The sequence below is a fragment of the Saccopteryx bilineata genome, chromosome 5, assembly GCF_036850765.1.
Source record: "Saccopteryx bilineata isolate mSacBil1 chromosome 5, mSacBil1_pri_phased_curated, whole genome shotgun sequence".
NCBI classification, from domain to species: Eukaryota; Metazoa; Chordata; class Mammalia; order Chiroptera; family Emballonuridae; genus Saccopteryx; species Saccopteryx bilineata.
In genome coordinates, this window is record NC_089494.1 from 27,436,925 (window position 1) to 27,461,475 (window position 24,551).

Here is a 24,551-nt window from a genome sequence, read left to right on the forward strand (position 1 = left end):
GGGAGAAGAAGGGTCTTCATGGAGGGAAACTGAACCAGGTCTTCATATTATGAAGTGGAAAGCAATGGGGAAATTTTTTTTTGAGGCATTACTGTCTTGTGGTTGCAGTATGAAATTTATAGGCACAGTAATTCATTTTGATCATCTATATTTTATTGAGGCATTCACAGTAATCTTTTTCAGTGGTCTCTCAATCATTTGTGATATTAGTTAAGACAGATATTCTATATTAATTTGTAAAATTGAACACTATAATGTGGGGGGCTAATTAAATGAGTTGAAATGATATGATCTGGAGAAACACAAGTTGAACTATAGTAAATTAATGAAAGCTATGATTTAAATCTATAACTTAGATTAAATCTATAACTCTGTCAATACAGGAAATATTAAAAATAAACTTCAGACCCCATAGAAAGTTGCAGTTGTTAGAGATTAAAGAGAAATGGTTGTTCTCTAGTTCTCTACAATCAATGATAATATTTCACACCCAAAATATTAATAAGGTCTGCAATATCAGGCACTCCAGAAAGGAATACACACCCCAGAGAATAGTTTTCTGATCACATTTGCTTTCCTCTTGATTATTATTTTTCAAGCAATTACATGACAAACTCAACCTTCAAGTGTGGGCCATTTCCTATGACTAATCCCCCCTCTCTGTCTCCAGTTAACAAATCTGTTTAGAGCGGGCTGAGTGAGGTGGGGAAAAACACTGACTGCATTTTTCTACCCTTCTTCTGCATCAAGAAGGTGAGAGAACTTTTGAGACTCCCCAAGAGGACTCCTCATCTCCCACCCTAGTTGGTACAGCTAGGAGGAAGTGAGGTTTCAGTTCGGTTTGCCGCTGCTTCGGGCCCAATTAAAGTAGCACTTCTAATTTATGGCATAGCTGTTGTAAAAAGCTCTCAGGGAGGAAAGAAAAACGGAGGAAAATTCCAGCTAAAAGCAAGAGAGGTGGTTTTTATTTCACTCAGGGCTGTGTAGCTGAGCCGCGGGGTCACAGGAGAGATGGGGACGGAGGGACGCTGGATTCCGAGTCTTATTATGGAAAAGGACGCTGGATTCCGAGTCTTATTATGGAAAAGGTGGAACTGTCATCAGCCCCTGATGGAACGGGGGGGGGGGGGGGGGCAGTGTCTGGCAGCACTGCCTCCCTTATTGCATTATCAGAGAGGGAAGATAGCCTGAGAATAGGCCTCCATTATCTCTTCCTACAAAGGGATTAGTGTGGGTAGCGAGAAATTAATGGCTTTTGAGTCACCACAGAAATACTAATGAATGCCAGGACCAGAGATGTAAAGCAGGTAAAATGGGCTCTTCTCGGCCTCATTTCTTTTTTTTTTTTTCTCTTTTGTTTTGCTATTTTAGGATCTAGATCTGTGTTACTGGTGTTTTTTTTTTTCTTCAGCCAAGATCAGAAATCATGCCCTTTGGGAGCATGATTTGTCTTCTGTAGTGAATGACTCAATTAGCTTATGACTGTCTTCAATGTGTGTCAGGAAAGAGATTGAGAAACATCTCAGAAATAAAAGTCCCTTCCAGGGAGGACTGCTTCCTCTTTCATGGTTGTCATGTTCATGCCTGATAAACGTACCAAGAAATATCACCCAAGTGATGTCCCCTTTTATTAAAGTATTAAACTTGTGTATATTGCAGTTAGTCGTTGATTAAAGATAACACGACCAGATAGCCTTGTGAAACAGCATGGAAGGGAAAGCAGCTGTACCTACTGTGTGCTGGGCTTTGTGCTAGAAGCTTTATTTCTAATTCACGTTGTTTTTTTAAGTATCTGCTATGTACCAGGCATTGCATCATGTGCTGTGATATAAGGATAAAAAGACAGACCTCACCCCTACCCTAAGTAGGGAGGACAAGCCTTTTTTCTTTTTTTTCTTTTTTAATTTTTGAGAGAGAGGAAGGGGGAGAGAGAGAGAGAGAGAGAGGAACATCAGGAACATCAATCTGTTCCTGTATGTGTTCTGACCGGGGATTGAACCAGCAACCTCTGCACTTGACGACAAAGCTCTAACCAACTGAGCTGTCTGGCCAGGGTTAGAGAACAGACTTCTTAAAAAAAACAACAACACTTCAAAATGTATTTTATTTGTGTTTTTTTTGTTTGTTTGTTTTGTATTTTTCTGAAGCTGGAAACGGGGAGAGACAGTCAGACAGACTCCCGCATGCGCCCGACTGGGATCCACCCAGTGACGCTCTGCCCGCCAGGGGGTGATGCTCTGCCCCTCCGGGGCATCACTCTGTTGTGACCAGAGCCACTCTAGCGCCTGGGGCAGAGGCCAAGGAGCCATCCCCAGCGCCCGGGTCATCTTTGCTCCAATGGAGCCTCGGCTGCAGGAGGGGAAGAGAGAGACAGAGAGGAAGGAGAGGGGGAGGGGTAGAGAAGCAGATGGGAGCTTCTCCTGTATGCCCTGGCCGGGAATTGAACCCGGGACTTCTGCATGCCAGGCCGATGCTCTACCACTGAGCCAACCGGCTAGGGCCTATTTTATTTGTTTTGATATTTAAATAAATGATTTTTGGACAGCTTGATAAGAACCCATCGAGGAGGAGTAATATAGTAGGGACATCTGACATTGACCTAGGGGTGTGTGTGCAGGCACAGCGGTGGGGTTGGGGGAGGCAGGACAGAGCCCTTTCCGGAAGAGGGCTGGCTCAGTGCAGGGCAGGGGTGTGGTAGCTGGGAGGGGCTGTGGGAAGGAGCGTCCCTGCAGAGGGGACAGCCTCAGCACAGTCAGGCTCAGAGCAGAGCGGCAACTGCTATCTACTGGGTTCCCCATGTATAAGACGCACCTTAATTTCAGGGCCCAAAATCTGAAAAAAAAATGTATTACATAAAGTTATTGAATCAAGTTTTATTCATCATAAAATTCATACAACTCATCACTCTCAAAACTCCCATCCATTAGCTTGTCCTCATCTGTGTCTGAAGCCAAATCACTGTCTTCACATATTGCCTCGTCCTCAGTTCCATCTATGGCACTTGAAATGCTACACTTCTACAACCACTGTAGAAGACACACCCAGTTTTTAGACCCCAACTTTGTTTGAAACAAGGTGCGTCTTACTCATGGGGAAGTATGGTAAGCCAAGAGCTGACCTAGAAAGAGAGCTGGCTGAGTCAAGTGTGGAGAACTGGTTAGAAGCGGGGAGCTCAGGACCTGACTAGAGAGAGAGCTGGCCGAGTCAAGTGTGGAGAACTGGTTAGAAGCGGAGGGCTCAGGACCTGACTAGAGAGAGAGCTGGCTGAGTCAAGTGTGGAGAACTGGTTAGAAGCGGAGGGCTCAGGACCTGACTAGAGAGAGAGCTGGCTGAGTCAAGTGTGGAGAACTGGTTAGAAGCGGAGGGCTCAGGACCTGACTAGAGAGAGAGCTGGCTGAGTCAAGTCTGGAGAACTGGTTAGAAGCGGGGGGCTCAGGACCTGACTAGAGAGAGAGCTGGCCGAGTCAAGTCTGGAGAACTGGTTAGAAGCGGAGGGCTCAGGACCTGACTAGAGAGAGAGCTGGCTGAGTCAAGTGTGGAGAACTGGTTAGAAGCGGGGGGCTCAGGACCTGACTAGAGAGAGAGCTGGCTGAGTCAAGTGTGGAGAACTGGTTAGAAGCGGAGGGCTCAGGACCTGACTAGAGAGAGAGCTGGCTGAGTCAAGTGTGGAGAACTGGTTAGAAGCGGAGGGCTCAGGACCTGACTAGAGAGAGAGCTGGCCGAGTCAAGTGTGGAGAACTGGTTAGAAGCGGAGGGCTCAGGACCTGACTAGAGAGAGAGCTGGCTGAGTCAAGTGTGGAGAACTGGTTAGAAGCGGGGGGCTCAGGACCTGACTAGAAAGAGAGCTGGCTGAGTCAAGTGTGGAGAACTGGTTAGAAGCGGAGGGCTCAGGACCTGACTAGAGAGAGAGCTGGCCGAGTCAAGTGTGGAGAACTGGTTAGAAGCGGAAGGCTCAGGACCTGACTAGAGAGAGAGCTGGCTGAGTCAAGTGTGGAGAACTGGTTAGAAGCGGGGAGCTCAGGACCTGACTAGAGAGAGAGCTGGCTGAGTCAAGTCTGGAGAACTGGTTAGAAGCGGGAGGGCTCAGGACCCAGCCTTGAAGGCTAACGGGGGCCTGAGAAACAGGAGTCCGTGAGCAGCACGTGTCCTGCTCTCTCTTGCCATCGCCCCTTCCTGGCTCGGCACCCTAAAGAAAGACGAGGCTTAGCAGGGAGTTAGGTCTGGTGGCAGGGAACATTCTCTTGGGAATTTGCTACTCTCTGGAATGTTACCTTGAAAACCAGAAATCCTGGCAAAGTGTAATTGTTTCATGGGTCCACAAGGCATAGAAAGTCACATTTTTTCCAGTGTTTGTTTTCCACACAGAGCTCTGCATGTCACACTGACATTGCTTTTCTTTCCAATACTTAGTCATATACTTGTAAGTCCACCCTAGTTGGTTTTTCAGTCCTGAGATTTCCCCTAATTACATCTTGTCAGTTAGGTCCTATCTTGGGATTTTACTACTACTGCTTTGTTTAGTTTGAATCAGAAAGGTATCAGCCCCTGATCTGTTTGGTTTCTGGCACCTGCCTTTTCATCTCATTTGATTTATTCATGTTAATGAATTAATACATTGCTTGTTTTTGTTTTTTTCTTTCTAGAACGCAAGCAGGCATTCCCAAACATTCTGAAGAAGGGTTACCTGGAGATTCGGAAGAACCACGACAGCTACTGGCAAAGCTGTTACGCAGAACTCTCCCCTTACAGCTTAAGCTTCTACGGCCTGGACAGCAGCGGGAATCGGAACCCCTGTGCCACGTACCAGCTGTCACGCTTCCAGAGCATATCTGTTCTGGGCAACCTGGAGGCCAGGCTCGTGGATACCGTTCTGTATGACAACACGCAGCTACAGCTGAAGGCGGAGTCGCCGTGGGAGGCTCTGGACTGGGGGCAGAAGCTCTGGGAAGTTGTGCACGCCGCTGTGCCTGGTTACGGGGGTCGGCAGGACGAGCTGGCAGACTCACCAGGGCTGGGTTACCATTTTGACTGCACCCAGAATCATTGTTTACAGAAGAAGCCCAGTGAGCCCCTCGTGCTGTCCCCCGTTGCGGACAGCCCCAGGCGGTACCAGGACATCCTCAAGTCAGGGACGCTCTACCGGCTGACCGTGCAGAACAACTGGAAGGCGTTCACGTTCGTGCTGAGCAGGGCGTCCCTCATGGCGTTTCAGCCCGGCAAGCTGGACGAGGACCCGCTGCTGAGCTACAACGTGGGCGTGTGCCTCGCTGTCCAGATGGACAACCTGGACGACTGTGACTCTTGCTTTCAAGTCATTTTCCCCCAAGATGTCCTCCGCCTCCGTGCTGAGACCCGGCAGCGGGCTCAGGAATGGATGGAGGCGCTGAAAACAGCTGCCAACATGGCAAGGAGTTCAGACCAAAACCTGCAGGTCACACTGAGGACCAAGCCCGGGGGTCAGCCGGGCGGGCAGGAGCGGAGGAAGAGCAAGCGCCAGTCCGTGACCACCAGCTTCCTCAGCATCCTGACCACTTTGTCTCTGGAGCGAGGACTCACTGCTCAGAGTTTCAAATGTGCAGGTATGAGGCAGATTTCTAGCCAAAAGCTCATTAAACAGTTCTGAATCCCACAATTGGAATTCACTTGAAAAATCCCCCTGTAGGCTAGTCACAGCTCCTTCTGGTTTAAAAAGCTATATTAGAACATCTGTTTGTCTTCATGCCATGCTGGCGAAGCAAGGAAATAGGCAGAAATGACAGACTCCATTGAATCAAAATGACTTGGCCAACGCATTGCCAGACTCGACTCTGGGCTTCCTGAGTCTGCCGTGGCTCGTTCCCCTGCGTTCTCACACAAAGGTCACTGTGAAGGTGGACGCCACAGATTGTCTCATAAGAGACATTGCGGCCCACTGCTGACTACTAACATCCTTAGGCCAGGAAAATGTCCACGGTCAGTAACTAGCATCGATCACGACCTTGTCAGATCCTGTGAAGGTAGAATCGGCAGAGTCAGCCCTGACAGAACCTGGGGGAGGGGGAGAGCAGGGCAGATGGTGAGGAAGCAGATGACCTCTGAGTCAGGACGGGCGCTGCCCCACCCTGGGGGAGCCCAGGGACTCTGGAACTGCCGCGGAAGGCTGAGACACAGAGCGGAAGGCTGAGACACAGAGCGGGGGCCAAGGCCAAGTCAGCTGTTATTTCTTAAAGCCCTGCGGCTCCTCTCCCCTACTCCCCATTCCCGCACCTTCCCCAAAGCAGTAAACTAAAAAGAAAAAACCCTCACTACACCAAATCTATGCACCTACTATTAAAAATAAAAATCAAATCATTCCCCTTTTGCTAAAACCCACTATTTGTGACGAGAAATTGACCACCAAGGCAGCTTTAATTGGAAGCCCGATTTGAAAGGTTTTAATTCAAGTATATCAGATTTAAGTACGTTGTGTAAAAATGTACAAGAAGCTCACCACCAACCAAAACCAAATTTAAATTTTAGTGCTCGCTCTTGATTTGAACAGCCAAATAGTGGTGGTACACTGAAAACGCCGTTTCTGAACTTAGGTTAGTTATGATGGTGGCTTTTCCTATTGAAGAATAATCTGCCTAAGGGGTGGTGGGGAGAAAGTGAATTATCCTCACTTTGCCTGGGGGGCTCAGCGACCGTGAACAGAAGCGTATGGGATGGGGCTGGAGAGACCAACACACCGGCCAGCAGGGAGGCCGCGCCAGGTGCTGGCACATACATCTGTGGGCGGGCTGGGCCTTAACAGCCACCTACTTCTGAAATGAGGAGCTAGTGACTTTAGTGCCGTTCTTTAGAAATGATTGTTATTTCGCTATCTACTAATACTCGTAGAAAGGAGATATTTCAAAGTTCAGACACTCAACAATGACTTAACTGAGTGCTTGCTTTGCATGCAGTCTGAACTCTGTGCTACACCTCTCTGGCTTCAGATGGCTGGCAGGGTCGACAAATCCGTGGTGTTATTAGAATCGGGGAGAACAGCTCAGCTTAGTTCTCAGGGTAGGGATGGGAGTAGCTGAAGGGGAGGAAAGCCGCAGGTGAACCTAAGGATTGTCACCTAGTTGTCACCTAATTCATGTCCCTCTCGTAAGTTTGTTCCCTGACAAAGTATATGCTGTACCCTGCCCCATGGGTAGTGTTCCTAGCACTGAGGCAGAGGAAGGGGAAATGCAAGCAGAGAGACGTGTCATTCATTCAGCAGGCCTCTGCGTAGGCAGTGGGGAAAGGAAGACAGGAAAAAGACAAGCAAGGTGAGTGGAAGGGGAGGGAGAAGGACGCTGAGGAGAACAGAATGGGAAAAGGATTCGACAGTGGGCAGGGATAGACTTCTGGGCAGCTGCTCTGGGTTCCATGTTTTAGGGTGTCTCCCTTTGCTGAGTTCATTAAATTTGGCTGGTTGGAGAATAGGTTGGGGGTGGGTGGTAGCAGGAGCCCAGGAGACGGGGGTAATGGACCTAAAACTCATTTGCCCTGCTCAGCTTATAACTTCATGTGTGGGTTTGGAGTTTTAAGGGCACAGGTAGGGTTTTAATTTGGGGTAGGTAGAAGTCAATCTTAATTTGTATAGCGTGGCCAATTCAAAAAATCGACAGTTTTAATGTCATTTTTTGCTCTCTCCTCCATTGGAAGCTTCTACTTTCAGTTGCTCTGTGATAGCGTGGTTTTACCAGGTTGCTTTTCATGTTCCTTAATTGCCTTGCATGGAATGGATACTTGTTTCCTGCCTCAGGTAGAAATACTTCATCTCCTGTAGGGGGCAGAGTCTCAAAAGAAAAAGGCAGAAACTTGTTAAGCAAAGCTCTGAATGTTTTTCAAATTACTTGGGAGGCTGTTCATTGTATCCGAGATTATTATAGCAGATGGAACTTTAAAAATTGATCTATGTTTCTCACAAACACAGTTAATCTAAACCAGGTGCTTCTTCGTGTAGTGCTTGTGTTCCCTAACTTTGCATCCTCATAGAAACATTTGTTTAAAAGCTGGTTACATAGCATGTTTACTTTCCAGAAGGCCAAAAAGTCCAGTAAATTGTTTTCAGTTGAATGTTGGCTTTATCTATTATTTTAAGGAGACATGAAATATTCACAATATTTCATGGTTTTAGTGAGCCTCTTTAGAGTGTAAGTTTTATGTCCACTTAGTCGCTCCCCCTTTGAATATTTTTGATGACTAAACCTTAAAAGTGGAAGATTGCACTGAGTAGCCCTTTAATAATGATGTCATTCAGTTGCCATTTAGGGGAGCTACAAATGTTGGCTTTTAAATCTACAAAATGGCACTTTTGGCCTTATTGCACTAAATTCTTTTGGTGGGTGAAGGATTTTCTATATTCTTCATTTGAAACTTATAGTGCCCCTGCAGAGAAAATGGACCACAACCATCCTAAAATGCCTGAGGTTATGGTTTTGAAAACACATCCTTATGTATAACTATATTTCTTAACATGGGCTTGAACTTTTTATAGTTGTTTTTGATAACGTGCGGCTTGTTCGATGGCTTCCTCCCGAGCTCCATGGCTGCCCTGTGCTTGGGAAGGCCCAGCCATGGTGGCCTTCTTGTTCTGGAACCTCCCTTGGTCAATCCTGCTCCCATGGTCTTTACACTTGCTGTTCTCTCTTCCTGAGAAATAAGCCTTTGAACATGAATCCTCCCATTCATTCCGCCACTTTATGTGCCAGGTTTCTGACTGTGTGCTCGGAATTTGGGCAAGTCGCTGCTGCAGGAGAGTGGGCAGGGCCCCGTGGGCAGGGTCCCTCCCCTCACGGAACTTGCAGTCCTCTAGGAAGAAAGACGTGAATCAAATAATCACATCGTGAGTGCCAAATGGCCACTGTGACAAGAGCTCCCGAAGGCAGGCCCGCACGCGGGTTTAGAGGGCTGTCAGAGGTGGAGCCGGGGGGAACTACGTGCAGTTGCAGAATTTGGTCGTTTTTGACCTACAAAAAGGGGCACCTTGACAAGGTTGAACTTAACGTTTGACCCTGAAGATGCAGAAGGTTCCTGACCTGAGGAGCACTTTAAGAATCGTTCATTTTGTGGCACTTCGGTACAGCTATTAAGAAGCGCCTCTGTAGCAGACGATGGGGCACGCTTCTTTAGAGAAGTTACCAGGTGGGATTCGAAATTGTGTTTGGCAGTGGGGAATCTGTGGTATTAAAATATTAATGCTAAAACAAGTGATTATGCGGCTTAATAAAATATTTATAAAGTATGTACCTGTAAGTGGTTCTAAGTTAGATGGTTCACACATAGCTGGATAAATTAGGTTATGAGGCAGCAGCCCTGTTTTCTTCAGGAATTAGACATTTGTACATACTTACATCCCCTCGTAGATAACACGGGGTGTTTTTTGGCACTAGTACACACAGATATTTGTTCTGTAATTTCCCAGCCATTAAGAAACCCAGCAGTTGAGTCCGGTGCTCTAAGAAAAGGGCCCAGGGCCTTGTTTATAGTTGCAACAAGGAGACGCCAAGATCACCTTTTAAAGCGTTCCTTTTGTTCCTGCTTCGTACTCTGGAAGTGAAATCGGATGGCCCACTGTGGGCCCGTGTTCCTGATTCTGAGCTGAAGTTGAAACGGAAGAGACAAGAGACGCGAGAAAACCAGAGATCCGTGGGGTCCCCTCCACCCTTTTCACACTGTCCGTTTTTATGGTTTTACTCCTTCGGCTGCTGTTTAACCTCTTGGGACTGCTGTTGGTAATTACATGTCTCTGGCTTTAAGAGCTTTTTGCCCCTCCCCCGCCCTTGGGAGGGGTAAACCCAAGGTGTGTGTGTGGGGGGAAGTTTTGCTGTGAATTCTTCAGCCATTTAGTGCAAATTCCTGTAATTACCGGCATTGTGTCCTCACTGAATGGCACATAATACAGCAGAAGCCATTCCTAATTGAGACCTTGCAGGAGGTACAAATCCTGTCTTTGTTCGGCCTGACAAATTAGTGCCAGAAAGTGGCAGGGTCCGAGTGGGAATCAAAGGCAAGAAACACAAAGATGGAACTTAAGGCTACAGTAATAACCCTCTCTTGTCCTGAAGGAAAAAAAAGGAATGACCAATGAAAAATGAAGTTGTTTTTTGTTATAAATTCCCTTGACAGGACAGCACCTCAGGGCTGCTCTATTTATTTAGCAAAAGTGATTAAATAGTAATACAACAGGGCTGTCCATTGTTTCCCCAGGCGCCCCCACCTCCCAGACCCCTGCTGCCTCGGCTAATTGATTGACAATGAACCTCTGATAAAGACTATGTTGTTAGGACCTGAGCTAGGGGCAGCATTTTTTCCCTCTCTTTGTGCGTCTGAGTGTGTGTGAGTGTGTGTGTGTGTGAGTGTGAGTGTGTGTGAGGGAGTTCATTTTTGTTTGAACTGCCCTCTAGTTTCTCTCTGCCCCCCCCCAGCCCTGCTCCCCCTTCGCCCCCTGGCTTTTCCCCCCAGAGCTTTTCAGCCCTAGCTCCCAGCTGAGGTTCACAAACAGGTAGAGAGGAATTAGTATTGTAGCACAGGCTTTTGACAAGTTTATCTTTGGAGCAAACTTCCTCCTCTCCCCCCCTGCTCCATTTAAGGCCAAATAGCAGTGTGAGAAGAGAGGAAGGGGGCTGATTATTGGTGCTTTAAGGTCAGAAAAGTGTTTTTTTTTTAAGTTACTCATTTGTGGGAACGGATGTCTGAAACTAGTCTTCGAACTAAGATTTTCACCTAAATTCCTTACTTAACTTTAAAAAAATCTGTACACTGATAACATTTACATGTTGGGGGGGGGTATAGTTCCTGAGAAGTGGGAATTGATTATTTGAGCATAGAGTCTGGCTGCTTGTGGTGTAACTCAGTACTCCAAGGATGCTGTAAATTGTGGGAAGATGACCAAAGCCCTCCAGGCGGATAATTAATAGCCCCTGATTGTTATATTTGCTCAACTAGCTAACCGGAGCTAAATCCCTAATTTAACTTTGTTACAGCTGCAAAAACAAATCATTTCAAGCCACTATGAAAGCAAAATATATTAAACAAACAATATCGACCTTGTTAATACCACATGGCGTTTCACGTGATAAATGAGGGTGTCTCTCCAGCAAAGGCCTGTTTTATGACATTGTTTAGACATAAAGGATACCTTTACCCTGGTAATGCAAGCATCCCTGATAGAAAGTATGGAGTGGTTAATTATTCATTAAAAAGCTGCCAGTCTAGAAGTAAGCACTATTTCTGAATTGGGCATACTTAGTTATTTATTGGCCTCGGAGTAACTCATGCAGAATAGCAATTCTTAAGAAAAAGAGAAATTAAATGTGGGGGCTGATTATGCATGTGTGTCTGGGTAAAGAAAGATCTGCAGGTTTTTAAGTGCTAAGAAGAGAAGTTGTATTTTATTCTCTTGAAAAGAAAGTGTCCTAATGTAGCCAAATATCTGTTTTCTTTCCACGTGAAAAACTGTAAGATCTCTAGCAGAAAAAGTGCCAGATCTCTAAGGAAATAAATGAAATAAATAAAAAGAAATGGGCTTTCCTTAATATTGCTAATTCCTATCGTTACTACTATTTCCAAATTTGTCTCCTACTTGCAAGGAATGGTAGTAAGGTAGACTCTTGTTTGAGTAAAGTAATGGAGAAGTAGCCAATTAGAGGAGAAAAAGACAATGAAAGAAAACTTAGCCCCCTCAAAAAACATATAAGCAGCTTAGATAAATGAGAATTATTTAGTCCATTGCTGTCTTCTCATTTGTATTATCTAAATCATTTTGTTTTTTAGTGTATTGGATTGTTGTTTTCCAGAGGAGAAGTCGCTAGTTGTGTGTTTGTCCAAAGGGTAGGTTTTATTTCCCCAACCTTGAATATGACCATGGAGGGGTTGCTGATGGGAAAATCCTTAAGTGCAGTTTGCTGGGGGTTAATTTCAACAAGCATTCATTAAACTCTTCATGAGCACCACTCTGACAGGCTCTGCCAGGCATTTTGAGATATGCCAGTAGGGCAAGGTTCAGGCTGTGCTTTTCAAAGAGTTACAGAACACCCTCCAAGAGAACGTGAGGGGCTTCAAAGGGGTGAGCAGGAGAAGGGCACTGGGAGATAAGGGGTTAAGCTTGTATGGCCACTGGCTTGGTGATCAATACATCCTGTCTCTGCTTATGTCAGAGAATCCCTGTTGTAGAGAGTTTGAAAGCTGAAGAGCTACAGTGGTGTCTCTCTCCACTTCCCCATTTTAAACTTCATCCTTATGTTTCCTACAGAATAAACTCCAGGAAAGGCTTTTACTAGCTATCTGTCAAGAATAAAGCTTGAGATTCTGTTGTGTGCTTGTGTAGTAGGTGTCCTGGGAGATGTAAGAGAAGCGGAAATATGGGCTGGATCCTGAGGACTGGATAGTCTGGTTGAGGGTGCACAGAGGAAAACGGGACTGCTAGACAGGCCAGGTTTACCATACATAGCAGCGATTCTCAACTGGGGTGCCACAAGGATTTTTAAAACATGCAGCACCTGACCATTTAGTCAGGGGCACTGACCTCATTTCCCTTAGATTGTCAGATTAAAAAAATCAAAACAGCCAACTCAACAGTAGCTGTCTGGTGTAAATGAATCAAAATTATACAGATTTTTTTTTTGTCAGATTAGGAAAAAAAATATTTCTTGGTGTGCTGCAGAATTTTAATAATTAGTTTATGTATGCCATGAGATGAAAAAGGTTAAAAATCATTGCTATATATATATAGGACTTAGTTTTCAGGAAAGTATTTGGTGAAACCCTTAAGACAGAGCAACTTGGGTTATCAGAAATTAGTTACATAATTTTGTGAATGATTAGCAGCTTTACCCAAGGATTTTTGCCCAGTCAATCCCTTTCAGCCTAGAAGGTTGTCTGTAAAAGTATATGATAATAACAAGATGCAGCATAATTTACTAATTAAGATCAAGAACTGTGGAATCAGACAGGCTGGCTTTCCAGATCTGCCGCCCACTCACTGTGTGACTCTGGGTAAATTACTTAACTTCTCTGTATCTCCTTTCTTAAATCTCATATATGAGAAAATAATCACATCTACCTCATAAGTTCTTTTTTGAATTTATTTATTGATTTGGGGGAGAGAGATAGACAGAAACATCGATCTGTCCCTGTATGTGCCCTGACCAGGGATCGAACAGATAACCTCTGCATATTGGGATGATGCTTTAACCAACCGAGCTATCTGCCCAGGACTATCGACTTCATAAGGTTGTAATGAAAATAAAATGAGTTAACAGGGCTTGGAACTGTGCCCAGCACATTGTGAGTACTGTATAAGGATTAGCTATTTTTATTATTTTCCCTGATAGGAGAATAATTACCTCGATAAAGATATCAAAAGCATACTTATAAAATTTTTAGCACTCCCAAAACTAGGTTTGACAACTAATATGCTGAATGACAGAGTCCAGATTCTGAAACCCAAGCTAGAGGAATAGACCAAACAAGATGTGATTTAATAGGGATAGATAGTCTTATACTTACATTCAGAAAATTAACTGCAAAGCTAGAGAGTAGAGGACACCTGATCTAACAACAGCTCATGTGGGCATACAAATGAGGCAATGGGGAAGCCAGGACCTGTGTTTCTGTGGTTACATCAAAAGCATGCACAGCAGGTCTAGTAAGAGAGACCGTATTTTCATTGTGCTCTGCCGTGGCGACACCTGGCAGGTCAGTTATGGATGCTGCTCTTGCAGAACAAGCAAGCACATCTGTTGGCATGTGACAGGATAGTGAAGGTACTAAACACCATGCCATGCAAATATACTGCTCACAAAAGTTAGGGGATATGTGAATTCACAAAAGTGAATATGAAGCAATAAAATATCCCCTAATTTTTGTGAGGAGTGTATGAACTAGAACGGGAAGGACACAAGTGTTGTCTTCACTCATTTGAAGCCTGCCACTTAGAAAACAGGCTTTCTCTGTGTGATTTCACTGGACCAAGGTAATAAAAATGTTCGGATTCTAATGGATTTTCCTTATTTAATATTTTATGGTGATGGGTGAAAATGAGTTCAAGTGACTCAGAGCCCTGGCCAATGACACAAAGAGCTTGCATTTTGACCCATAGGTGGGTCACTTAACTTGTCCAAGCTACAGTTTTCTCATCTGCAAGATCAAAGGATTTATTAATTCAGCCCTTCCTCAAATGCTGATTGAAGCCCTACTATGTCTAAGCACTGTTTGATACACAGTGAAAAGATAATCCCATTATTCACAGAAATTGAAAAGTGGAAGCCAGACAATGAAAAAGGAATTATGGCACACAGTTGAACTTGAAGGTTTTTGAGTTTCCTTTCAATACTCCTGTGTCTCTGGGATGTTTTAGAGGGAATGGTCTTACACTGTATGGTCCCTTTTATCTCTCATTCTGCGAGTCTTTGAATGTCTATAGAAGATTAGAGAAAATTAGATTAATGTGGTCCTCCATTTAAACCTCATTTAATAAGTAATACCTTTTCCCTTTGGGGAAGAGATTTTAAACCCACAGAAGTGTCACTTGAGTGAGAAGACAGGAGCCGGGAATCTTTGTCCTGGCTCTGATGTCTACCATTGGATAAATGACTTTTATTTACTTTTTTTTTTTTTTTTTTTTTTTTGCAGTCTTAAGTTTCTAGGGCCAGAAAATTATTTTAAATACAAATAACTGTATATTCAGAATATGAATCCACACTAAAATAATGTGGCTCTATAGAAGAAGAATGTTATGTAATTTGGGTTTTGAAATGTTTCACATCCTAAGATTCAGAGAGATTTGATCACTTTATATAAGTAGCCCGTTTGATTTTATAGGCTATAAATTTGCTTTTTTGATTTATTCCTGGTATTCTCATCATAGAAGTCACATGTTGGTCTTTGATATGTTTCAGAAGAATAAAATCATTTTGAATTTCAGAAGATATGGATCTTTTGATAGACCTTCCTGAACTTCATAGACCATAGCTGTGCTGTCTTTTTTTTTTAAGCTGTTCATTTCTCTCAGTCTTTGTTGCTATACTTTGGTCTGGAAAGTTCTCGTACCTTTTTGTAGCTTCCTTTATGGTTAACATTGTTCTCATCATGTGTTCATTTCCGGCTAAACTTCTAAAGGAAGTGTTAATGTACTATTGGACTCAATATTGAGTTAAAAGTTTCTATTTATTGACCTTGCATTAGGAGAGAAATTGACCTAGGTGCAATTTTAGGATAGACTAGGGGTGTCCTACCTGGGGGGGTAGGTCAACATTTTCCTTAATTTCTAGTTATGTTCCTTGAGAAAAAAAAACGAGCTTTCCCGGGCTCCTCTAAGAGCTACTTAAGAGGTTTCTAAAATACCTTATACTGCCTAAAAGCAGAAACATACATGAGTAAAATCTTGCCATTTTTAAATACAGCGCTAAAGAAAGAAATCTAACAGTATAGTAATAATGTATTTCTTGCATTAATATTTTTATTCAATCATTCATTCATTCACCAAACAGGGACCACATATTATCCCAGAAATTCAGGTGTTGTGGTAGACTAAAAGTGCAGGTTTTTAAAAAATCATTATTCTTATTTTATTGATTTTTAGAGAGAGAAGGGAAAGAAAGGAAAAAGAGAGATGAAAAGCATTAACTTGTAGTTGTTTCACTTTTGGTCATTGATTGCTTCTCATATGTGCCTTGTAGGGTGGGGGCAACCTCTAGCCGAGCCAGTGACCCCTTGCTCACACCAGAGACCTTGGGCTCAAGCCAGTGACCTTGGGCTTCAAGCCAGCTATCTTGGAATCATGTTGATGATCCAGTGCTCAAGCCAGTGACCCCATGTTCAAGCTGGCAAGAGCACACTCAAGCCAGCAACCTCGGAGTTTTGAATCAGGGACCTGTGTTCTAGGTCAACACTCTATCCATTGTACCACCACCAGTCAGGCTGTATTCAGGTCTTTATACTTTGAAATATTTAACATAGAAAGTGTTTTAATTAAGTCACATTAATAAAAACCAAAAAGCATGAAACTCCTTTACATGTTTCAGATGAAAAAGGCCTGCAAAGCCCTGAGCCCTGAGATGAGGTGTGACAGGCAGTGTTCTGGGTATAGTTTTGTGTTATGCTTTGTTGAAGACTTCTTGGTGTGAAAAATTCCTTACACCATTAAAGGCTTATTTCCAAGTCTTTCCTGACTACCCCCCACTTTACTCTATTTCCCCAGGTAGAACTGAGCATTCCTCCTGCATAACCCCACCCTATTCACTCTCCTGGACTTCAGTCCTGGACCTCTGACTTGTGTCTGAGACGAACGCAGGACCGCAGCACCATTTGCTTCAGCATCATGAGGGTGATGTGGGGAGGACTGGCTGAACTCTTCCCTGTTGAAATCAAGGTCTCTGGGATGAGGTTAAAGATTTTAACAAGCTTTCCAGTTGATTTGGTTGCTTACAAAGTTTGAGAAAGCACCAGCCTATCCCATAGAATGTTCTTAGTGAATGAGTCAAACTATACTATAGTTTTCTCTGGGTTATTAAGCACGTTTCCTTCAACTGTTTCTTCTACATATGTCCAACATTAGAACCATCGAGCCATCAATCTGCTGAAAATCTCCAGATTTCCATCCCTTCCTTACATTCTGGCTCCTGCAATGATGTTCTGATCGGGTTCTACCCATCAATGGCTACAAATGAAAGAAGAAAGTTGTTCAAGACCTTGCCCACATTCTGGCTTCCTTTTAAATACATCCTAATATTAGGCCTACTTTTTATTTTATCCTTGATAAGCATATTTAGTATTTGAATTTTGAGATAACCTTTATCTCTCATTTTGCTACTTGTTGGGTCATCTTTCACCTAAGACAACTACAGTGGTCTACTAACCAGTCTTCCTGCTTCCATTTTAACCTTTTTCAAGTCTAGTCTTAATTACAGTGCATGTGGTCTAATTAATATTCAGATTGGCCCTGGTAGACCTCTCTTTACATTCCTTTAGTGCAGGGGTTGGGAAACTTTTTGGCTGAGAGAGCCATGAACGCCACATATTTTAAAATGTCATTCCATGAGAGCCATTCAACAGCCCGTGTACGTTACACATTATCCAATAAAAATTTGTTGTTCCGGAGGACAGCTGTGATTGGCTCCAGCCACCTGCAACCATGATCATGAGCAGTAGGAAATGAATGGATTGTAATACATGAGAATGTTTTATATTTTTAATGTTATTATTTTTTTTATTAAAGATTTGTCTGCAAGCCAGATGCAGCCATCAAAAGAGCCACATCTGGCTCGCGAGCCATAGGTTCCCAACCCCTGCTACAGTGGCTTCCCATGTTTTTTGGCAGGAAGACGAGCATCCTTACAGTGACCCACATGATGTGACTGCTGTCCCCTATGCACTTTCAACCCTTGCCTTCTTGTCCCTCCCACATGCTGAGTTCCAGCCTCAACGGCTTCACTCTGTTCCTTAAATGTGCCACTTCCTTCCCACCCACCTCAGGGCCTTCTTGTGCGCAGCTGCCTCTCCCTGGAATGCTGTCACCCTCTCCACTACCCCCAGCTCAATATTCAGGTCACTATTTAAATATCACTTTTTCAGAAATGCCTTCTCCACCTAATTCTCGAGACTGACTCGGGACCTATTCAGTTTCTTCCTCTGTGATGCTGGTTTACTACCCCTTACTCTAGTAGTTGTCATAATTGAGATTAGATTGTCATTTGTGTAATTATTTACTGTCGGTCTGCTCACCCTGACTGCCAGTGCCATGTTGGCAAGGCCGTCTCCCTAGCTCTGCAGCTGGCACATTAAATATTTCTGGTCATCCTCTGCTTTGAATCCTGTCTCCCTACTCCCACCATTGGGTTTCCTGCTGTTTCCATCTTTTGTACGAATCCTAGGTTGGAGTCATCTGCAGATCTAATTAACATGTTCTCTACTTCATCATCTAGGTCATTTAAAAATATTAATAAATGATGGAGCCAAAACTCACCCTTTTGACAAACAGGTGATGATTGTGAAGGTTTCCAGGGACATTTTAAAATCATTTTAACTTCTTTAGTGAATCCTTATTTTTATTTTTATTATTTTAAAATGGGATAATACTTGTTTTATAATTAATATTTATACAATAGAGAGACAACTATAGTTTACCACTATATTTTAAATTATTTTTTATTGAATTTATTGGGTGACATTAGTTAATAAAATTATATCGGTTTCCGGTGTAGTATTCTATAATACATGATCTGTATATTGTATTGTATGTTCCCCACCCGAAGTCAAGTCTCATTCCATCACCATTTAATCCCCCTTACCCTCTCTCACCTTTCTTCACTCCCCTTTTCCCCTGGTAGTCACCACACTGTTGTCTGTCTCTGAGTTTTTAGAGCACTTTTTACACTTAATTCCTTCACTTTTTTTAGCCAGTTCCCCAACCCTCTCTTCTCTGACAGCTGTCAGTCTGTTCTCTGGATCTGTGAGACTATTTCAGTTTTGTTTGTTGGTTTATTTTGTTCATTAGACTCCACATATAAGTAAAATCACATAATATATCTATATGTCTTTCTCTGATGGGTTTATTCCCTTTGCATAATACTCCCAAAGACTATCCAGGCTGTCTCAAAGAGGAAGAGTTCCTTTTTTGTGGCTGAGTAGTATTCCATTGTGTAAATTTACCGCAAATTTTTAATCCACTCATTTACTGATGGACACTTGGGCTACAAATCTTGGCTATTGTAAATAATGCTGCAGTGGACATAAGGGTGCATATATATTTTTTGAATTAGTGTTTCAGGTTTCTTTGGTTTTATTCCCAAGGTGGAATTGCTGGATCAAAAGGCAGTTCCACTTTTAATTTTTTGAGGTAACTCTATACTGCTTTCCACAGTGGCTGCACCAATCTGCATTCCCACCAACAGTGTACAAGGGTTCCCTTTTCTCCACATCTTTGCCAACACTTGTTTGTTGATTTATTGATGATAGCTATTCTGACAGGTATGAAGTGATAACCTCATTGTGGTTTTAATCTGCATTTCTTTGATGATTAGTGACTTGAGCACCTTTTCATATGTCTATTGGCCATCTGATGTTCTCTTTGGAGAAGTGTCTATTCAGGTCCTTTGCTCATTTTTAATTGGATTGTTTGTTTTTTCCATGTTGAGTTTTATAAGTTTTTTATAAATTTTGGATATTAACCCCTTATTAGATGTATCATTGGCAAATATATTCTTCCATTGAGTGGGTTCTCTTTTCATTTTGTTGATGGTTACCTTTCTGTGCAAAAACTTTTTTGTTGATGTAGTCCCATTTGTTTATTTTTTCTTTTGTTTTCCTTGTCCAAGAAGGTACATCAGAAAAAAATATTACTATGGGAAATGTTCAATATTTTATTGCCTATGTTTTCTTATAGAATTTTCATGTTTTCAAGTAGGACTTTTTTTTTTTCAATAAGAAGAGGGGAGATAAGCCTGACTTGTGGTAGCGTAGTGAATGAAGCGTTGACCTGCAACTCCAAGGTTACTGGCTCAAAACCCCAGGCTTACCTGGTCAAGGCACATAGGGGAGTTGATGTTTCCTGATCCTTCCCCACTCTCCCTCTCTCTCTCCTCTCTAAAATGAATTAAATTTTTTTCTGAAAAAAAGAAGAAGAGGGGAGATAGTGAAACAGATTCCCACATGCACCCCGACCAGGATCTACTGGCAATCCTGTCTAGGGCCGATGCTTGAGTACTAAACTATTTTTAGCACCTGAGGCTGACATGCTCAGACCAAATGAATCAAGCCACTGGCTATGGGAGGGAAGGAGAGTGAGAAGGGTAGGGGAGAAGCAGATGGTTGCTTCTCCTGTGATTCCCTAACCAGGAATTGAACCTGAGACATCCATATGCCAGGCTGACACTCTATCCACTGAGCCACCGGTCAGGGCCAGGACTTTTATTTTTTTAATTTAAATTTTTGACTGCATAACTTTGACTACTTTTAAAGCCTTTATTACGCTGACATGAGGGACAAGTATGTAACATTTCCAAACTTACTTGATCCTCTCTTTGCAGGACTAGGATTCCTCCAGCATAAGGTGCAGACCCTGCTCTGGGCACAGGAGCATCAGGGTTTCTCTCCTTTGTTCTGATACAAATTGGAAAAGCCAAACGACGAGACCCAGAAGCCCTGGGAAGGCTCCAAATACAGAGCTGTGTGCCCTCCCCTCATGGAATCAGGGCGTGTTACCCCCACCAGCTCATCGACGTGTTCTTCAACCAGGACGTTCCACAGTTTCAGCATCTAGAATTTTTATTGGGGGTTCATTATATAGGCATGCTTGATTAAGGTCAGGCTGGCTCAAAGTTCCAACCCTCTAATCATGTGGTTGGTTCTTCTGGTGACCACCCCCCATCCCAAAGCTATTTAGTGGCCCACCATGAGTCATCTCATTAGCAGAAACTCAGATGTGATCCAAGAGGCTCATGAATAATAAGGACACTTATATCACTCAGGAAATTACAAGGATTTTAGAAGCTCCCTGCCAGGAACCAGGGAGAAAGACCAGATAATTCCTTATTATACAATACAGGACAGTGAGAGGGCCATTTCCACAGCAAAAAATGGAACCTGGATGAAAGGACAAGTGATACATCTAGTGGCTCCCAGAGAATGAGGAAACCTTGACCTACTTATCCAGCTCCCTCATTTCCAGCCAGCTACTGGCGTGTGCCTTCCAGCCCTGACTGCGCCGACGGGACGGGGCGAGGGAAGATCGCTGCTGCGATCCCCTTAGGTCTTCTGGGGACTGACGGCCGAGCTCTGGGCTGCCCAGCCTGGCCGCAGCCTCCCAGAGCCCCGCTCAGGTGCTGGCGTGCTGTGCCCAGCCAGTGACTTTGTGATGCCCACTCTCTGACTTAGACACCAATCTCAAATCTGGGCTTAAAATAGAGAGTGCTTTTTTGTTTTTTTGATTTTGTTTTTTTAAGGCTATTATAAAAGTGACCAAGAAAATGAATGTTACGGATTAGCTTTCACTGAAACTAATTTAGTGTGTGCAATAGCCGCTTCTAGAAGGGAGCTGGGTGGGATTCCAAAACCAAAGACGCAAGCTTGTATCAATTTTCAAAAGATTGAAAATCACATTCTTTAATTTTCCCTCAGCTTTATTGAGTTAGGATTGACAAATAACATTGTGTAACTGCAGGGTGAGCAATGTGGTGATTTGATATATGATATAGATTGTGAAATGATTTCTATGTTAAAATTAGCTAAGATATCACCTCACATAGTTTAGGTAGTTTTGGTTCTTGTGAGGACATTTAAGATTTATTCTGTCATCAACTGTGAGGTATATAATACGAGATTGTTACCTGTAGTCGCCATGCTGTACATTAGACCCCCAAAACTGAATTCGACTTCTTTCCCAGATTTATTGAGCTACAACTGACATAGCATTGTATATGTTTAAGGTATACAGAGTGATAACTTGCTGTATATAGATACTGCAAAGTGATTACCACAATAAAGTTAGTTAACACATTCATTACTTCACTTAGTTATGTGTGTGTATGTGTGTGTGTGTGTGTGTGTGTGTGTGTGTGTATGTGGTGAAAAAATTTAAGACCAACTCTCTTAGAAACTTTCAAGTATGCAATGCAATAATATTATTGACTATAGTCACCATACCGAAAATCACATCTAACCAGAGATGTACTGATACACCAAGGGTTGTGTCTTGCTCATTTTATTTCAGTAAAGTAAATCATATGGGGGCTGAAACAAAAGCCTTGCTGAAAATCACTTCCCCTTCAAATCGCCAGGCCTGCACCTTTGACAAAGGAGAGACTTAGGTGGAAAGTCTTGGTCGCTTTCTTCATCTTTACCAATAACGATGTTCTTTTCAGCCCTCAAACTTTTAGTGACCAGACAGAATAATAGACACATGATTTGATGGCTGGGAAGCATCCAGACGCAGTGGGATAAGTGATAAATTAGGAGCACAAGCACTGGGTTTTCTGTCTCTAGCCCTGCCTCTGATTCATTAAACGGCCTCGAGCCAGCCTTTTCACAGTCTGCGGTTCAGCATCTCCGACACTGTAACTTGAGGGAAGATTAAGCAGCCTTGACTGTGTCCATTCAAATATTACATATCTGCCGAATCAAAAGAGCCAAATCTTAATTTAGTAATACTGCACAGCACTACATATTTGTAACCCAGAAAATATGAGAGATTCCCCAAGTGATTTCATAGACGAGCAGAATTCTAATTGTGGTTTAGCAGTGGATGGGGAGAAAATGATGTTTCTCATCCATGGTAGCATGAGGAATTTTAACTGAGTAGAAGGTGCCCCATAATGCAGAGGGTGTCCTGGCAACCCCTTGAGCCCAGAGTTCCTGTGGAATCCTCATCTCCATGGTCTTCACCCACTGACACGTGTGTTCTGGTCGCCCTATTGCCTTCCCTTTCTTCCCCACATCGTTACTGCATGCCGTCTGTCTGAGCCATCATCCTCGTAGGGGCTTCACAGGGTTAAAAGCCACACTCTTCATTCCGTTCCCAGGGGTCAGGAAGATGGAGATCACAATATCCACATGCATTGTTTATAGATCACAGGTATTATTACATAATGGACCCTTAAATTCGATAGACTTCTTCACAGCTGGAGTCAGTCCCTAAGGCCACACGGTCCTGTCACGGCAGACAGAAAAATTGCTTCCTGCAGGCCAAGCTGAGCATGCCAGGGTCCCTCTAAACTCACCAGTCAGAACCTTATTTTTCCATCTGTGAGGAAGACTGGATAAGCGATGGGGAGAGAAGCCGGGAATAATATTACTCTAGGAAATTCCTTTCAAGTGGCAATATGAGGACCAGGAAATAGGAGTTTCCCACTTACCACTTCTAAATATTTAATATAAGCAGCCTATCTTCCCATTCTAAACATATGGTTAAAAGATTTGCTTTGGAGGTGGTCACAAACCTGCGTTTGTAGAAATACTAGCTGGGCAAGCCAGCCAATGAAGGCCGCACAAGGCAGAAGGAGCCCTGGACCAGGGCGGCCCCGCAGTCCTCGGGAACCGGAAGAGTCCGTTTGAGGTGAAAAGAAAGCAGTGCAAGCGTGGATTTAAAGGAAGCTAACGAAAGTGATCTTTTCCACTTCGATACTGTTTCTAGAACTACTCAGATCCACTCTCATGGCTTTAATTTTTTTCAAATTGTTGTCATTACTAAGATAGCTCAAGAAATGCTGTCATAGTGTTTAGGCGGTGTTAGCAAAGAAGAGGAGAAGATTGTGTTTTAACGATACTGTAAGGTTCCAAGAGATGAGACTCTCACAAAACAAAAGGAAAAGAAACCAGCATTCGGGATGGGGGGTGATGTGAAAGACGTGAGCGGGGACGCTGGTCGGACGGTGCGTGTGGCAAAGTGCAGACTGAGGCCGATGTGTGCAGAGACTCGTGCATACCGCAGGCTGGAAGGAGCCGGTGTGTGCAGAGACTCGTGCATACCGCAGGCTGGAAGGAGCCGGTGTGTGCAGAGACTCGTGCATACCACAGGCTGGAAGGAGCCGATGTGTGCAGAGACTCGTGCATACCGCAGGCTGGGAGGAGCCGATGTGTGCAGAGACTCGTGCATACCGCAGGCTGGAAGGAGCCGATGTGTGCAGAGACTCGTGCATACCGCAGGCTGGAAGGAGCCGATGTGTGCAGAGACTCGTGCATACCGCAGGCTGGAAGGAGCCGATGTGTGCAGAGACTCGTGCATACCGCAGGCTGGGAGGAGCCGATGTGTGCAGAGACTCGTGCATACTGCAGGCTGGAAGGAGCCGATGTGTGCAGAGACGCGTGCATACCGCAGGCTGGAAGGAGCCGATGTGTGCAGAGACGCGTGCATACTGCAGGCTGGAAGGAAACGTCAGCTCCAGACACAGGAAACACAGGTGTTGCTTTCCAGGTAAACCAAAAAGATAACCTGACTTCCTACGTCAATAAGAAGTTATTGACCTTTGAAGCCGTCATGATGGAGATGTAACGGGGGGGGGGGGGGGGATCACAGAAAGAGTTAGTGGTGGTTTAATATAACATTACATGTTGGGGAAAACCGCTGTAGCCAGAACCTGATGGGGCAAGCAGTGGCTTCTCTGTAAGGAAAAAGGTTTAGAGCAGGCCCGGCACCAGAGTGAGGGGGTGAGACACTCACTTTGGGCACGAAATTGAAGGGAATGCCCAAAACCCCTCAGTAATCAAGATAAATAATATTTTAATGTAATATTATTTAACAATAAAAAATAATACCAAAAAATCCACAAAAAACAAAATAGAACATTTTAAACAGAGATAGGACCAGTATGGCTGATTTTTCCCTTTGGCTTCAGGTTTCAGTGTGGTTCAGAGGAACATTCCAGTAAGCTCATTTACTAAAACACATTCCCCAAAGCTTTCTGTGTGTAAGGTCATGTAGCCCAGCCCAGCGCTTGCCTGCTTATAAGGAGGATGAGGTGGACCTTCCGTTCCTGTCCAGGACTGCAGGGGTACCGTAGATATTTAAGGTAGAACTGACAGAGGGCAGGAGGTGACCTTCCGTTCCTGTCCAGGACTGCAGG

At 43.8% G+C, this 24,551-nt stretch overlaps 1 protein-coding gene across 4 annotated transcripts in view; it reads left to right on the forward strand.

Annotated features, from left to right (window-relative positions):
• Window positions 1–24,551, forward strand: part of PLEKHM3 (pleckstrin homology domain containing M3) — a 200,162-nt gene that overhangs the window by 43,471 nt on the left and 132,140 nt on the right. For all 4 annotated transcript variants that reach the window (XR_010725696.1, XM_066233578.1, XM_066233577.1 and 1 more), the window contains exon 3: window positions 4,644–5,579. Coding sequence is in view for 3 of the 4 variants with exons in the window: in XM_066233578.1 (XP_066089675.1) it covers window positions 4,644–5,579 (936 nt within the window). In the remaining variant the exon portion in view is untranslated. The remainder of the gene's footprint in view (window positions 1–4,643; window positions 5,580–24,551) is intronic.